The sequence below is a fragment of the Acanthochromis polyacanthus genome, chromosome 11, assembly GCF_021347895.1.
Source record: "Acanthochromis polyacanthus isolate Apoly-LR-REF ecotype Palm Island chromosome 11, KAUST_Apoly_ChrSc, whole genome shotgun sequence".
Classification (NCBI taxonomy): Eukaryota; Metazoa; Chordata; class Actinopteri; family Pomacentridae; genus Acanthochromis; species Acanthochromis polyacanthus.
Window position 1 is genome coordinate 6673080 of NC_067123.1, and position 14738 is coordinate 6687817.

Genomic DNA, 14738 nt, shown 5'->3' on the forward strand with positions numbered 1-14738 from the left:
TTGAATCACCTGCATAATCTTTTGCCAGTATGGCTGAACAACTGGGCAGCCCCAAAATACATGAAAATGATCTGCCAGCTGCTCTCCACAGTTCCTCCAACACAGACCTCTGGCTGTCTCCCCAGTCTGCACATATTTTAACTTAGGAGTTATGAAATATCTAACTACATTTCGCCAGCAGAAATCTCTCCATAGACCAGAACTTGTAGAAGTTGACTGCACCGAGCATATATTCAACCACTCTTCTTCCGTAATGACAGTTCCAGATTCCTTCTCCCACTTTAATCCAGCCTTATCTGAGTGTTTCTTATTAGATTGAATACGGGACTACAGTATTGAGACAAGTTTCTTGTTATCCTTATCTCTGTACATGTTAGTAAACACGTCAACCAAGTTGGGCTCATATTCCTCTGTTGGTTTTATCTCATTATTAAAATAAGATCTGGTTTGAAGATACCTAAAGAAGTCCACTTTTTCCAACCCATATACCTCCGAAAGTTTCTGAAAACTATCAAATTCTCCTTTCGATGAAACTGAGCAGTAGGAAGTGATTCCCCTTCTATGCCAATGTTTAAACCTCCCATCAATCCTTGCAGGCTTAAAACTGGGGTCAAAGGCAACCCATCTCAGCAGCCTAGACTGTCTTTCAAGTAAAGGTGATTTACATTCACTAAACCAAATTTGAAAGGAAACCTTTGACCACTGATTCAGGTCACTAGAATACTGCTCATACAATATTTTACTACCCAGTATAGATTGTAACGGAATATCTATTTGTGAAATTTCCAGATCCTTCCATTTTGCAAGATAATTTGGGTTGCAACAACATGCCAGTGGTCTTAATTGAACTGCCTTATAGTAGTCTGCTAAACATGGCAGTGATCTCCCGCCTTTCTCTTTAGGCAGTTGTAGTGTTTTAAATTGAATCCTTGGCCTTCTACCTGCCCATATAAATCTTGAGATCCACTTATCCCATTCATTAAATTGTGTCGGTGTGATCTTTACTGGCAGAGATTGAAAAAAATATAGGAGTCGGGGAAGTAGATTCATTTTTATTATTTCTATCCTATTATGCATGTCGAAAGGCAACTGAGACCATCTGTCAATATCTGACTTGATGTTTTTACTTACGGGGCCATAATTCCTTTAATATGTTTTAGATAAATCTTTAGGTATCCGGACCCCCAGGTACTTAATTTCCTTTGTGTTCCAACAGAATTTAAATTTATTTAATATATCTTTCTTGGGAGTGTAATTCTAACTCAAAATTTGGGTTTTTTGGACATTTAATCTATATCCTGAATAGGTTCCAAAGTCTTTTAATGTAGACATACACTTGGGGATGCTAACCTCTGGTGCTGTCATGAGCAGTAATACATCATCTGCATATAGGCAAATCTTCTGCTCTGAGCCCCTGACCATTACTCCTTTTATTGACGGATCATCCCTAATTAACTGTGCTAAGGGTTCGATAAAATAGAGAGAAAAGGGCTGGGCTGAGAGGGCAACCCTGACGACAGCCTCGCTCCAGCTCAAAGGGCTGTGAGTGATGTCCATTAATTTTTATTCTGGCATTTGGAGAGACGTATAGGATTTTGAAACATCTGATAGAGTCATCCTTAAATCCAAATCTTCTAAGCGTTAAATATAAATACTCCCAGCAAACCGAATCAAACGCCTTTTCGGCATCTAAGCTGAGTACTGCTGCGCTGTTATTCCCCTTAGTCACATGATCAAGTACGTGTAGCACCCGTCTAATATTGTCTTGTGTCTGTCTATCCCGCACAAAGCCTGTCTGATCTGGGTCCACTAGTTCTGGTATTATATGTTGTAGTCTTTTTGCCAATATTGATGCATACAGCTTATAATCAATATTCAGTACAGAAATTGGTCTATATGCACTACAGTCTTTTCGATCCTTCCCCTCCTTGTGAATAACTGAAATTATTGCTTCCCTCCATGTTCTTGGTGGATCCCCTCCTTTAAGTGTATGATTAAAGCAGTCAAAAAGTATAGGTACTATTTGCCCCTTAAAAGCCTTATACCATTCGGCTGGAAAGCCGTCTGTTCCCGGTGCTTTCTTGGCCTTCAGCTTTGAGATTACTTTCTCTATTTCCTCCCTTTTGATCTCAGCTGTTCGAGCTTTGTTCTGTTCTTCACCTATTGAGGGTAAGTCTAGTGATTCTAAAAATGTGTTCATTTCCTGAGGGAAAAAACTGATTTTATTTGTACTGAAAATGTTCCAGATTTTCCTATAGAGTACTTCTGGAATTCAAAACGTGGCTCTTTTTTAGAAGAAGATTCAATATAATGACAAAATGAAATGAAATAATACAACAGTAGTCAGATTAGATTGCATTTTTTATTAATCCAATCATTATGTTACCAATTACAAAAACGGCCGTGTAGCTTGTCCTATGTCGTCTATCGTCAACTTACAGTCTTACTGAATTAAAAACATTCGACACTGATAAAGAACTGATCTGAATTTCCTAGTGAAAGCAGTCTAATCCAACACAACAGATTGTCGCTACTGCATGCTGAGTGTGTTTTGATTATGCAAGCAAAAATGTGACTTTACAGCATTATTTTTTAACTTTGTTAATCTTCTTAAAAATAAAACCAGAGAAACAAGCCAATGCAAACAGCAGACACATTAAGAGTATAAATATCAAACAAGGTGGATAAAATCTTATAAAAAACCTGCACAATATGGTCCCAAACTCAAAAGCCGGAGTAAAAACATGAAGACTTTAAATAAACGTGTATAAAACACAGTGCTGATGAACTTTCTGTGAACACTAAGTGATTTTTAGATGGAGGAGCTTGTTTCTTCCACTTTTTCTTCGTCTGATGAATCCTTCTTACCCTCGGAGTCTTCCTCCGTGGGTTTTTCAGCCGCCGGTGTTTCCTCTTTGGAGAAAAAGAAAATTGTGACTGTATTCTGAGGTTTTACTCCATCATTAGAAATGATTTAATAAATCATCTGTACCTGTTCTGGTTTCCTTCAAGCTCCCTGTTGCTCCAGCGGCCTCACAGTCACACCTCTCTAGTAGGACTTTGAGGATTTTGGTCACTTGTGGGTGTGGTGGGTGGGTCTCCATTAAAGGCTCATCATCTGAACTGCTGTTTGATGAATCTGAAAAAAAGTTATTGTTGTTAACACTCTGAAACCCAAACGCTTTGTGTGTTTTTTTTCACATTTTTCCTCACTGTTTGGCTCATTTTTTACTACAATATGAAGTCCTGCTCCTCTATGGAAACAGAACAACCAGGAATAGAAGAAGAGAGAACTCAGAAACGTCCACTGTGCAGAATGACACAGTTATAATGCAGAAAATCAGAAAAAAAATAAACGCTAAAGTTGAATTTCATAGATTATTGAATTAAAAAATCTAAAGAATTCAACTTTATTGTTCATTATCCCTTAAAAACTAACAAAAAAATCCCAGAATCAGTCATGAGTTAAAGTGGTACAAGTCATGAAAGAGGAAAAAAATCATTTTTTTAACAAAAATAAGTAAATAAGTGAAATGGAATCAAGATGTACAATGTTTTTCCAAGTGCTAACAGGTGTCACCAACACTGGAAAAATACACAGTGAATCTACACTACTGTTCAAAAGTTTGGGGTCACTTAGAAATACCTTTATCTTTGAAAGAACAGCGTTTTTTTCCAATGAAGACAACATTAAATTAATGATAAATCCAGTCTAGACATTGTTAATGTGCTAAATGACTATTGTAGCTGGAAACGGCTGATTTTTAATGGAATATCTCCATAGGGGTACAGAGGAACATTTCCAGCAACCATCACTCCTGTGTTCTAATGCTACATTGTGTTAGCTGATGCTGTAGAAAGGCTCATTGATGATTAGAAAACCCTTGTGGAATTATGTTAGCACATGGATAAAAGTGTGAGTTTATATGGAAAACATGAAACTGTCTGGGTAACCCCATACTTTTGAACGGTTGTTTAGTAGGACTAATTAGCTGTAAATTCTGGCTCAACTAGGTCTTTTTTCATGCCATTTTTAATTGAATAACCACAATAAACCTCTCAGCTCCCTTCACTATTGCAGAAAACCTACACCTCCTTGAAAATTTCAAGTTTTATTGGATATTTTACTGTGAAATTTAGCCAACAATGTCACAAGACGACTGTATTTATATGACAATACCAGTCAGCTTCCAACACTTTCTATTCTGTACAACATTCTCATGAAACTATTCTCTCTACACTGCCTGCAGTTCAGTCAAAACTTCCCGACATTTATGTCAAGTGGCTGTTGGTTGCAGCTGAATCACTAATAAAGTCACAGTTGAGCCAAAGAGTGCTGTTTTTTGTTTTTTTACAGAATCTTGTAAGAGCAAACGGCTTATTTTTGGACAATTTTGAAATGAGACATGCACACTAAAGTGATTTTGGTGAAATATCAGAATTTAAATCTTGATTGCGTTTCCTGACAGTGATGTCACAGATGATTAGTTCATGAACTGTTGGAAAATCTGATGATTCTTTCTGTTTTTACTGTTCTTTGCTGTGATAAGAGTGAATTGGCTATTTCTTTTAACCCTCCTATTGCCTTCATTTACGGGCACCAAAAAATATTGTTTCCTCATCTGAAAACAATCCAAAAATTCAATTAAAAATTTCCCCAAATTTCCTAAAATTTACAAAACCTTCAGGAAGAAGGTTCGAATAATTCCTTAAAAGTTTCCCTTAAAAAATTTAGTAAAAAATCCACCAAATTTGGCAAGAAAATTCTTGTAAATATTTTTCAAAAATGAGTAAAAATCTTCCAAAAAAAATCCTAAAAGTATCTAAAGTGATGACATATATATCAGTAAAACTTCTGATATTTTCTTTAAGAACATTCACAAAAAAATCAACCAAAATCCAGTGAAATTCGCTTGAAATTGATTTTTTTTGCGAATGTTCTTGAACATTTTTAACATTTCTTTTTTTTTTTTCCACCAAAAATGTTCAAAGATTTTCCAGAAAAGCTGAAACTGTGGACATCAGAAGTTTCACTGTGAACATTTCCCCCCCCCCGACATTTTCAAGCTTTAAAACGGGTCAATTTGACCCGTAGGATGACACAAGGGTTAATATTGGTGTCAAACCCACCTACTCGTCTTAAAAATGTAAAGAGAAGGTAACTTTAAAAAACAACAACAACATAGAAATACCACAGAGAAGAGGACAGTAAAAGGACAGAGGAAATAGAAGAGCTCTGTAAAGATCTTAACCTAATTAAAATACACATCATTTGTTCCATAGAAGGCACTTCCAGAGAAGATGCATCAGTTGCAAACAGCTGAACTCATCCTCTGGTGCTTCCTCTCCTTTTTCTTTACACGTATTCTGTGTGATGGATGCTGTCATTAATCTTGTTGTATCGCCTTGTTACCGCCCGGCAAAACATCGTTTTCCGGAAGGTATTGTTTTCAGCTGCATGGTCTTGCTTGCTTGTTTGTCTGTAACAATTTGGTTTCCGCGCGATAACTCCATAAAATATTGATGTAGCCTCACCATATTTGGTACACAGGTGTACCATAATAAGACACAGGTCAAGTTCGCATTTGGTGACCTTGACCTCATTTTCAAGGTCACAGGGGTCATCTTTGTCGCCGGGCGGTCCAGGTTTGGTAAAACTTCTTGTTTTTTTTTTCTTTTCCTTGGTCTACATTTTTTAAACATGTTGACCAGATGAAAGATGTTTTCTAGCAGCTTGTTAACCAGGTTTTTCTGCATTGAAGAATTTTTGGCACCTCTTCAAAGTAATTTTCACTAAGGTTAAAACGTTAAGATGTGAAAATAAAAACAGCAATTCAACTTTGTAACCAGTTTTGTCAACTGGGGTTTCATTTACTCAATTAAAATGGGATTTTTGTTCACTAAATTGTCAAAAATAGCAGAAAAAAAGGCAGATTTCTGTAAAATAAGATAACAGACTCATTGCTTGTACTGTACGTGGATCGATCATGCTTCCTGCTGTGTCCCATTTAGAGCAAAGAAAAACTGCATTAACTGACTCCGACAACGACCTCCTTCATATTTTTTATCTAAGATGGGCGAGGTTAGAGTCTGTACCTGTCACTGTCTTCTTTGTTGGCTTTCTAGCAGCTGCCTTCCTCTTCCTCGGAGTCGAAGCCTTGGCTTTTGTTTTTCTTTGTGTCTTTTTTGCCAGATTAATCAAAGCTTCGTCTTCTGAGCTTTCATCACTGAGATCTGCGAAACAAAACCCACAAAAGCAAGAATTTAAAATGTTTTCTTGTAAACTTTTAGTACTGAATCGTGTTTTATTCGGGTCATGACTACTGCTGGAGTACCTTGTCTCTTTTTTGATGCACTGCTCCGGGACACGGTGCTCCTTTTTGTGTTTCTCTTCACTGGTTTACTTTTCTTTGAGGTGACTTTCACCAAAGGAACATCATCATCATCGTCTGACCTGCCGCCTGAGGATGACGAATCTATTAAAATGAAAGAGGTTAGAACTTACACTAAATGTCATCAAATGTATTAAACGAAGAGGCTACCCACCTTTTCGTGATCTGTCTTTACGTTTCGTTATCGCTTTCTTATTTCCATTCTTCCTCTTTATGGCCACCAGCTGCTCATCGTCTGAGCTGTCGCTGGAAGAGTCGGCGTATTTAACTGGAAGAAATAAAAACAAATACTGAGTGTTAATAATGACGAGAAAGACATTTTCAGTGAGTTCAGATTTCCACAGTTTCACACCCACCTTTTTTCCTTGCTGCAGTCCTTTTGGATTTAATAACTGGGCTCGCTGGGACAACGGCTGCTTTTGTCTTACGGGGAAGTCTCTTGGCAGTTTCATTCAGAGGTTCATCATCAGAACTGTCATCCTCATCCGGTGACTCTGCAAGAAAACAAAGAGTAAATGTCTGATCCAGAGGGCAGCAGTTTTAAAGTCCGTAGAGAGCAAGTAATCTCACCTGTCTTCTTCCTCTCAGCAGGTTTTTTTGAGGGAGGTTTCTTTGCAGGTCTAGAGGAGACTTTGGCCTTTTTAATCAGAGGCTCATTGTCAGAATCCTCATCTGTGTTTGAATCTGCAAAAAGCAAAAGAGTCCCCATCTGAGTACGTGTGCAGTGACTTTATATGTTCAGAAAGAAGCAGCTTTCTGTTGGTGATTAAGGTCCGTAGAGAGCAAATAATCTCACCTGTCTTCTTCCTGTCAGCAGGTTTTTTTGAGGGAGGTTTCTTTGCAGGTCTGGAGGAGGCTTTGGCCTTTTTAGGTTCATTGTCAGAGTCATCATCTGTGTTTGAATCTGCAGCAGTAAGACAAAAAGCAAAAGAGTTGCTCATCTGAGCCACCGTACTCATCCAGTGACTGTATATTCACAGAGAAGTAGCCTTTTGTTGATGCTCCAGACAAGAAGATGATCTCACCTGTCGTCTTCGTATCAACAGACTTTTTTGAGGGAGGTTTCTTTGCAGCTCTGGAGGAGACTTTGGCGTTTTTAGGCTCATTGTCAGAGTCATCATCTGTGTTTGAATCTGCAGCAGTAAGATAAAAAGTAAGATATTTACACAGCGCCTTTCACAGATACAAAATCACAAGGTGCTTTACAACAACAATAGAAAGTGCATCAAAATAATAAATAAAATAAAGCGGCTACAGGTCAGCTAAAAGCCTGTCGGAATAAAAACATTTTCCGCTGCCTCATAAAAGCTCCACAGGTGTCGACGGATCTCAGCTGCAGAGGAGGAGTGATCCACAGTTTTGGTGCGAGAGCTTGGAAAGCTCAGTCACTACAGGTTTAGACCTGGAACGAGGGACAGCAAGTAATTTTTGTTAGCCTGAGCTGAGAGCTCTATTTGGGGCGTACGGCTGAAGGAGGTCAGAGATAAACCGTAGTGATTGGCCACGTAAAGCCTTAAAAGTTAGCACCAGTACTTTAAAATGTACGCGAAAATCGACCGGGAGTGAAGAGAGGATAGGACTGGAGTGATGCAAAAAAAGCAAGAGAGTTCCTCATCTGAGCTATCGTACATGTTCAGTGACTATATATGTTCAGAAAGAAGCAGCTTTCTGTTGGTGATTAAGGTCCAAATAATCTCACCTGTCTTCTTCCTGTCAGCAAAATTTTTTGAGAGAGGTTTCTTTGCAGGTCTGGAGGAGACTTTGGCCTTTTTAATCAGAGGATCGTAGTCAGAATCCTCATCTGTGTTTGAATCTGCAAAAAGCAAAAGAGTCCCCATCTGAGTACGTGTCCAGTGACTTTATATGTTCAGAAAGAAGCAGCTTTCTGTTGGTGATTAAGGTCCTTAGAGAGCAAATAATCTCACCTGTCTTCTTCCTGTCAGCAGGTTTTTTTGAGGGAGGTTTCTTTGCAGGTCTGGAGGAGGCTTTGGCCTTTTTAATCAGAGGCTCGTAGTCAGAATCTTCATCTGTGTTTGAATCTGCAGCAGTAAGACAAAAAGCAAAAGATTTCCTCATCTGAGCCACAGTGCTCAACCAGTGACCGTATATTCACAGAGAAGTAGGTTTCTGTTGATGGTCCAGGTGAGAAGATGATCTCACCTGTTGTCTTTGTGTCAACAGATTTCTTTGCAGGAGGTTTCTTTGCAGCTCTGGAGGAGACTCTGACCTTTTTAACCAGAGGTTCATTGTCAGAATCGTCATCTGTGTTCGAATCTGAGACAAAAAAAAAAAGAGATTCGTCATCTGAGTGTTTGTCCAGAGACTCTTGACATGCAGAGAGAAGCCGCTTTCTTATGACGCTCCAGGAGAGAAGCTAATCCCACCTGTCTTCTTTGCATCAGCAGATTCTTTTGGCGGCTTCTTTGCAGCTTTGGAAGACCCTTTTTTTATCAGAGGTCCGTTGTCCGAGTCATCATCTGTGTTCAAATCTGCAAGAGCAAGACAAGAAGCAACACAGGATTGTCATCTTTAACGTCGTCTTTGTCCAGTAACTCTGCAAGAAAAGAGTGAAGAAGAGAGCAGCAGGTCCATGGAGAGAAAATAATCTCGCCTGTCTTCTTCCTATCAACAGATTTTTTTGGTGGCACTGAGACCGACTTCCTTGCGGGTTTGGAGGAGACTTTTTTGACCAGAGGTTCGTTATCTGACTCATCATCTGTGTTCAAATCTGCAACAGTAAGAAAATGCAAAAAAGATTCATGATCTGAGTCTTTGTCCAGAGACTTCACATGCAGAGAGAAGCGGCTTCCTGTCGATGCTCCAGGAGAGAAAATAATCTCACCTTTCTTCTTCCTGTCAGCAGATTTTTTTGGTGGCACTGAGGAAGGTTTCTTTGCAGGTCTGGAGGAGGCCTTTTTAATCAGAGGTTCGTTGTCCGAGTCGTCGTCTGTGTTCGCATCTGCAACAGCAACACGAAACAAAAGCTCTTATTCAATAACTCTAAGAAAAGAATGAGTAAATGTCTGATACTGCGAGCAGCAGGTCCATTAAGAGAAGATCATGTCACCTGTCTTCTTCGTATCATCAGATTCTTTCGGCAGTTTCTTTTCAGGTTTGGAGGAGGCTTTTCTAATCAGAGGTTCGTTATCTGAATCACCATCTGTGCTCAAATATGAACCAGAATAAAACAGAAGTATGAAGTCTTTCTCTTCCGGAGACAAATCAGAAAACGGAGCTGAAATCTAGCTGATGACATGTGTTCACCTGTGCTCTTGTTATTTGTGCCATTAGATCTGGGCGGTGTGTTTTCCTTTTTCTCTACTTTCTTGGGTGGTGCAAAGGTGGTTTTCTTTTTTATCAGCGGCTCATCGTCTGAAGAATCATCCAAAGCTACGAGAGAAGATATAAACGTACAAAATTCAGAACAACAACTTGCTAGAAAACATCTAATTTAAATACAAAATTAAACAGTATTATGTTCTTTTCATTACTTTTGTCCTTTGTTGAATTAGCGTTGGCGTCAGAGGTGAAGCTGTGGCTGTTGTCACGTGACTTCTTCCCCTCGTTGGGTTGTTTCATCAGGAGCTTTGACAAAGGGATGAAATCATCCTCAGAGCTGGAGCTGTTATTCCCTGATCAGTCAGAGAAATAACTGGTTTAGTAACAGAGTCAGAAACAGTAAAAACCAGATGTCAGGTCTGATAAACAGAATATTGTTAGGATTTATTTTTTAAGGTACTACTAACTGAACACTGAAATTGATATTACATGTGAGTGTTATAATATTGATAATAATAACCATTTAATGAGCAATGAATGCACGAGTTGTGCTTGACCTTTGAAAGGGAAGAGATGAAGCTAAGCACTAACTCCAAGCTCTGATGGACACAGACAGGTCAGGCTGGAAAGTTACAGCCACTTATAAAAAAAAAACGTTTCTTCTTCTACACATGGACACACTAACAAAGACAGAGTTTTGGCCTTGATACACAGCACATTCCTGTTTTCTTATAATATAACAAGTAATCTTACTGAAACTCAAGGTTGTTTGAGGGAGAAAACCATAATAATCCTTCCTAAGGAACAACTGCATGCTCCCTATGAGATACCACCAGAAAATCAGCTAACAATGGAATAATACTAACTTGTAGAAAGCGGGAAAAGTTTGCAGGAGGTTCTTTTTACAGGGTGCAGCTCCTGGGGATTGGATGAATTGTGTACCAAAGGATATAGACATATCTGTGCACCAACTAATGGGAGAACTCAGTCTAAACCACAGTTTATCCCCACCTTCAGCCAATCACATTTCAATATTTGAATTAGATGTTTATATCTATGACCTATCACACAGTACTAGACTGAATAAAATGTTGTGTTCACGTTTGATTTTATCCTTTTCTGGGAGGCTGTTCCAAACAGAAAAGGTCCTTCTATAGGATTCTTTTGGGACACTGATATTTAAAAAATAAACAGCTTAACTGGAGAGAAGTAGTTTGTCTTCTATCTTAAAGAACGAACATGCTCAACATTATATTTGAAGGTATTTTTCAGTACTTGGTCCAGCTGACTCAGAAATGTTACATTAACACTAGAAGTTAAAACTGTCCCAGTGAAAGCTGGATGTATGTTTTTCTATCAGATGTTCGTTGTCTGACAACTACATACTAATTTGAGTATGAAGAACAAATGAAAAAATCAGTATTAAGAAAGAACACTATATTTTTGAACAAATTAAAGTAGTTCCCACTAACGCTTAAGAATAACACCAGCAGCACTATTGGTATTTACAACTTGTGTTGCTGCAGTGCAAATAATCGCTCAAAAAAGCACCTTTCAAAGTCAATAGATCACTTCTGTTGAGCAGTCCTTTCACAACCTCCACCTGCACTTTAACATCAGTAAAACCAAATGCATCATCTTTGACAGGAGGATTGTTGCTTTCAGCTGTACAGATGGCATACCTGTGGAGTACGTCAAATCCTATAAATACTGAGGCTTCTGGCTGGAGTCATCTCTGTCTTTCGCCACACACATTAACAACTTTCAGGCCAAAATCAAAGATACACTAGCTTTCCTCTTCCACAACAAAGCCTCCTTCGCTCATGCTGCCAAACACAACCTTGTCATGATGAAAATACTCCCAATTCTGGTTTCATACCCTGCGGCTTCACCACTGCTACATTTTGTTTACAAGTCAGTTCTGAGCAATACCCGTCCCTACCTGTTCTCTCTTCTTCACCTCGCCCATAATTCATGTCACACTAGGTCTAGTGAATACATCAAGCTCATCATCCCCAATACTTCTACTATTTTTGGCCGTATGTCCTTTCGCTTTGCAGCAGCTAACGACTGGAAGTCCTTACAAAACACCCTCAAACTTGCAACTTTGACCCCATTCACCACCTTCAAGCTTAAACTCAAACAGATTGTAGTTGACTGTTGCTCCTGCTGATCACTTCGGATCTTACTTACAGGCATACTGATAATATACACACACACATTCCTACACCTCATGCACATTCTTTTCACTCACATTTATATGCTTCCATACTTCTTACTTGTTGACCTGTTTACCTTTATTCTATGTTATGTCTATATATTTATTTGTGTCTATGATATACGCGTGTATTTGTTCCTGCTGGCGTCTCTTGGACATTTTTACCTGGCAAAAAAACGACCAAATAAAAAAAAAAGGTCAAATCAATATATACTTTCCTTTCGTAACTGTTTTAACATCAAGCTAGCAGCAGCCAGGTCAATGGCTTATTACGAAGTTGTAAGCTAGCTGTTAGCTAAAATAAAATATCTGCCCCTTTAGTGAAAATTAGGAAAATCACTGTTAATGTAATTACCTGTAGACTCCTGAACAACTCTGTCTGTCACTTCAGCAGGGCTGCAGTCCATTGTGGTGCTCAGTGAAAGTTATTTCTGCTTTTCATCCAGAACGCGGCAACTTGAATGTACAGTTGTTAGCTGAGTTGATGTTAGCTAACTTTGCGTTTTGTTTCGGCTGGTTCCTGGTTGTTTCAGTCACCAGTCGTTCAGTTTGCTGCTCCGCCAACCTAGAGCCGCAGTCTCCGTCTCACAGAGTCCCAGTAAACCAGCTAAACCACCAGTTTCGCCTGTCCTGGATGTCATTCGGTCCCAGTTCGCGTTTGTTTTCTTCCGCGTAGTTTTTGGAGGAAGGCGCTGAGGCGACCATTGATGACATTTCACCACGTCATTGGCCCATTGATTTAGGAGTTGCTTAGCAACAAATCTGGAGGAAAGAAACGACGACATAGCAACCGATCTAAATGCGACCTAAACTCAGGTTAGTTCAGTGTAAAATATAATATTCAAGAAGTAAAATTGTTCCATTCTAGCTACTTTTTAAAATTTCTATATCAAATTTTAAAAAACGCTAATAGAAAAACAAGGTTAACGTTACACATTTGCCAAAATATTTAAATTTTGAGTTTTTAACAATGTAATTTATTATAAAAATGCACCTCAGTATTTTAAATATTACAATATCACCTTATATATATATATATATATATATATATATATATATATATATATATATATATATATGCGCCACGACCATTTTTATATGAAAAATGTCCCTACATTTCACTATTTCTGAATCTGGAAATCACCTCTGACCAACCACAGGCTGGTCCACCAGTTTTGTTTTATTGGGGGGAGGGGGGGTGTCCACTCCTCTTCAATGGCTGTACGAAGTTGCTGGATATTGGCGGGAACTGGTACACGCTGTTGTATACGATCCAGAGCATCCCAAACATGCTCAATGGGTGACATGTCCGGTGAGTATGCAGGCCATGCATGAATTGGGACGTTTTCAGCTTCCAAGAATTGTGTACAGATCCTTGCAACATGGGGCTGTGCATTATCCTGCTGCAACATGAGGTGATGTTTTTGTATGTATGGCACAACAATGGTCCTCAGGATCTCGTCACGGTATCTCTGTGCATTCAAAATGCCATCAACAAAATGCACCTGTGTTCTTGGTCTATAACAGACGCCTGCCCACACCATAACCCCACCGCCACCATGGGCCACTCCATCCACAACATTGACATCAGAAAACCACTCACCCACATGACGCCACACACGCTGTCTGCCATCTGCCCTGAACAGTGTAAACCGGGATTCATCCGTGAAGAGAACACCTCTCCAACGTGCCAGACGCCATCGAATGTGAGCATTTGCCCACTCAAGTCGGTTGCGATGACAAACTGGAGTCAGGTGGAGACCCCGATGAGGACGACGAGCAGGCAGATGAGCTTCCCTGAGACGCTTTCTGACAGTTTGTGCAGAAATTCTTTGGTTATGCAAACTGATTGTTTCAGCAGCTGTCTGAGTGGCTGGTCTCAGACCATCTTGGAGGTGAACATGCTGGATGTGGAGGTCCTGGGCTGGTGTGGTTACACGTGGTCTGCGGTTGTGAGGCTGGTTGGATGTACTGCCAAATTCTCTGAAACGCCTTTGGAGACGACTTATGGTAGAGAAATGAACATTCAATACACCAGCAACAGCTCTGGTTGACATTCCTGCTGTCAGCATGCCAATTGCACGCTCCCTCAAATCTTGCCACATCTGTGGCATTGTGCTGTGTGATAAAACTGCATCTTTCAGAGTTTCCTTTTATTGTGGGCAGTCTAAGGCACACCTGTGCACTAATCATGGTGTCTAATCAGCATCTTGATATGGCACACCTGTGAGGTGGGATGGATTATCTCAGCAAAGGAGAAGTGCTCACTGTCACAGATTTAGACAGATTTGTGAACAATATTTGAGAGAAATGCTGATATTGTGTATGTGGAACAAGTTTTAGATCTTTGAGTTCATCTCATAAAAAATGGAAGCAAAAACAAAAGTGTTGCGTTTATATTTTTGTTGAGTGTAAATATTATGGCATGTTTTCATTATCAGCACAACAGTATTTAGGTTTAACTGTAAAAAACGGTATACTTATCGAGAAATAAATGTAAAAATGACAGTATTGAATGAATAACTGATTACCTTATTTACGGTGATTGTGTTATATAAACTATATGAAACTGTTTGAGTTTACAGATTTTTACCGTCATGGTTTGACAGTTTTTCACTATAAAATGTAAACATTTTTTACAGTGCACAGAAGCCTAACAAAACCCGTAAACACTGTATTTACATGTCAACATACTGAAATTAGTTAATTTTCAGCAGTTAGCTAAAAAAAATAAGAGTGATCCCATTTACTTTACATGTTTGTATTAAAGTGTGATCATTGATTAATATTATAATGCTGGTTTTTAATGAGAAAAAAGCAGCAAAGTATTCATCTATGAGGCAAACGGG

The 14738-nt window shown here is 39.1% G+C and overlaps 1 protein-coding gene across 9 annotated transcripts; it reads right to left on the minus strand.

The window, feature by feature from the left end:
- Positions 1-2343: 2343 nt before the first annotated feature.
- LOC110955707 (nucleolar protein dao-5-like) lies at positions 2344-12606 on the minus strand. Of its 9 annotated transcripts, XM_051955894.1 has the most exons (19): positions 12245-12605; positions 9884-10024; positions 9657-9782; positions 9460-9552; positions 9235-9351; positions 9004-9120; positions 8777-8881; positions 8553-8666; positions 8318-8431; positions 8092-8205; positions 7418-7525; positions 7189-7296; positions 6963-7076; positions 6749-6886; positions 6547-6660; positions 6336-6476; positions 6097-6234; positions 2993-3139; positions 2344-2913 (listed from the first exon to the last, which is right to left on the minus strand). In XM_051955894.1, exons 1-19 carry the CDS (start codon positions 12294-12296, stop codon positions 2813-2815), a joined length of 2202 nt encoding a protein of 733 aa, XP_051811854.1. In that variant the 5' UTR covers positions 12297-12605; the 3' UTR covers positions 2344-2812. The 9 variants fall into 9 exon arrangements, with proteins under 9 accessions (XP_051811854.1, XP_051811857.1, XP_051811856.1 ...); XM_051955897.1 differs by lacking the exon at positions 8092-8205 and having other exon boundaries at positions 12245-12606; XM_051955896.1 differs by lacking the exon at positions 7418-7525 and having other exon boundaries at positions 12245-12606.
- Positions 12607-14738: the final 2132 nt, after the last annotated feature.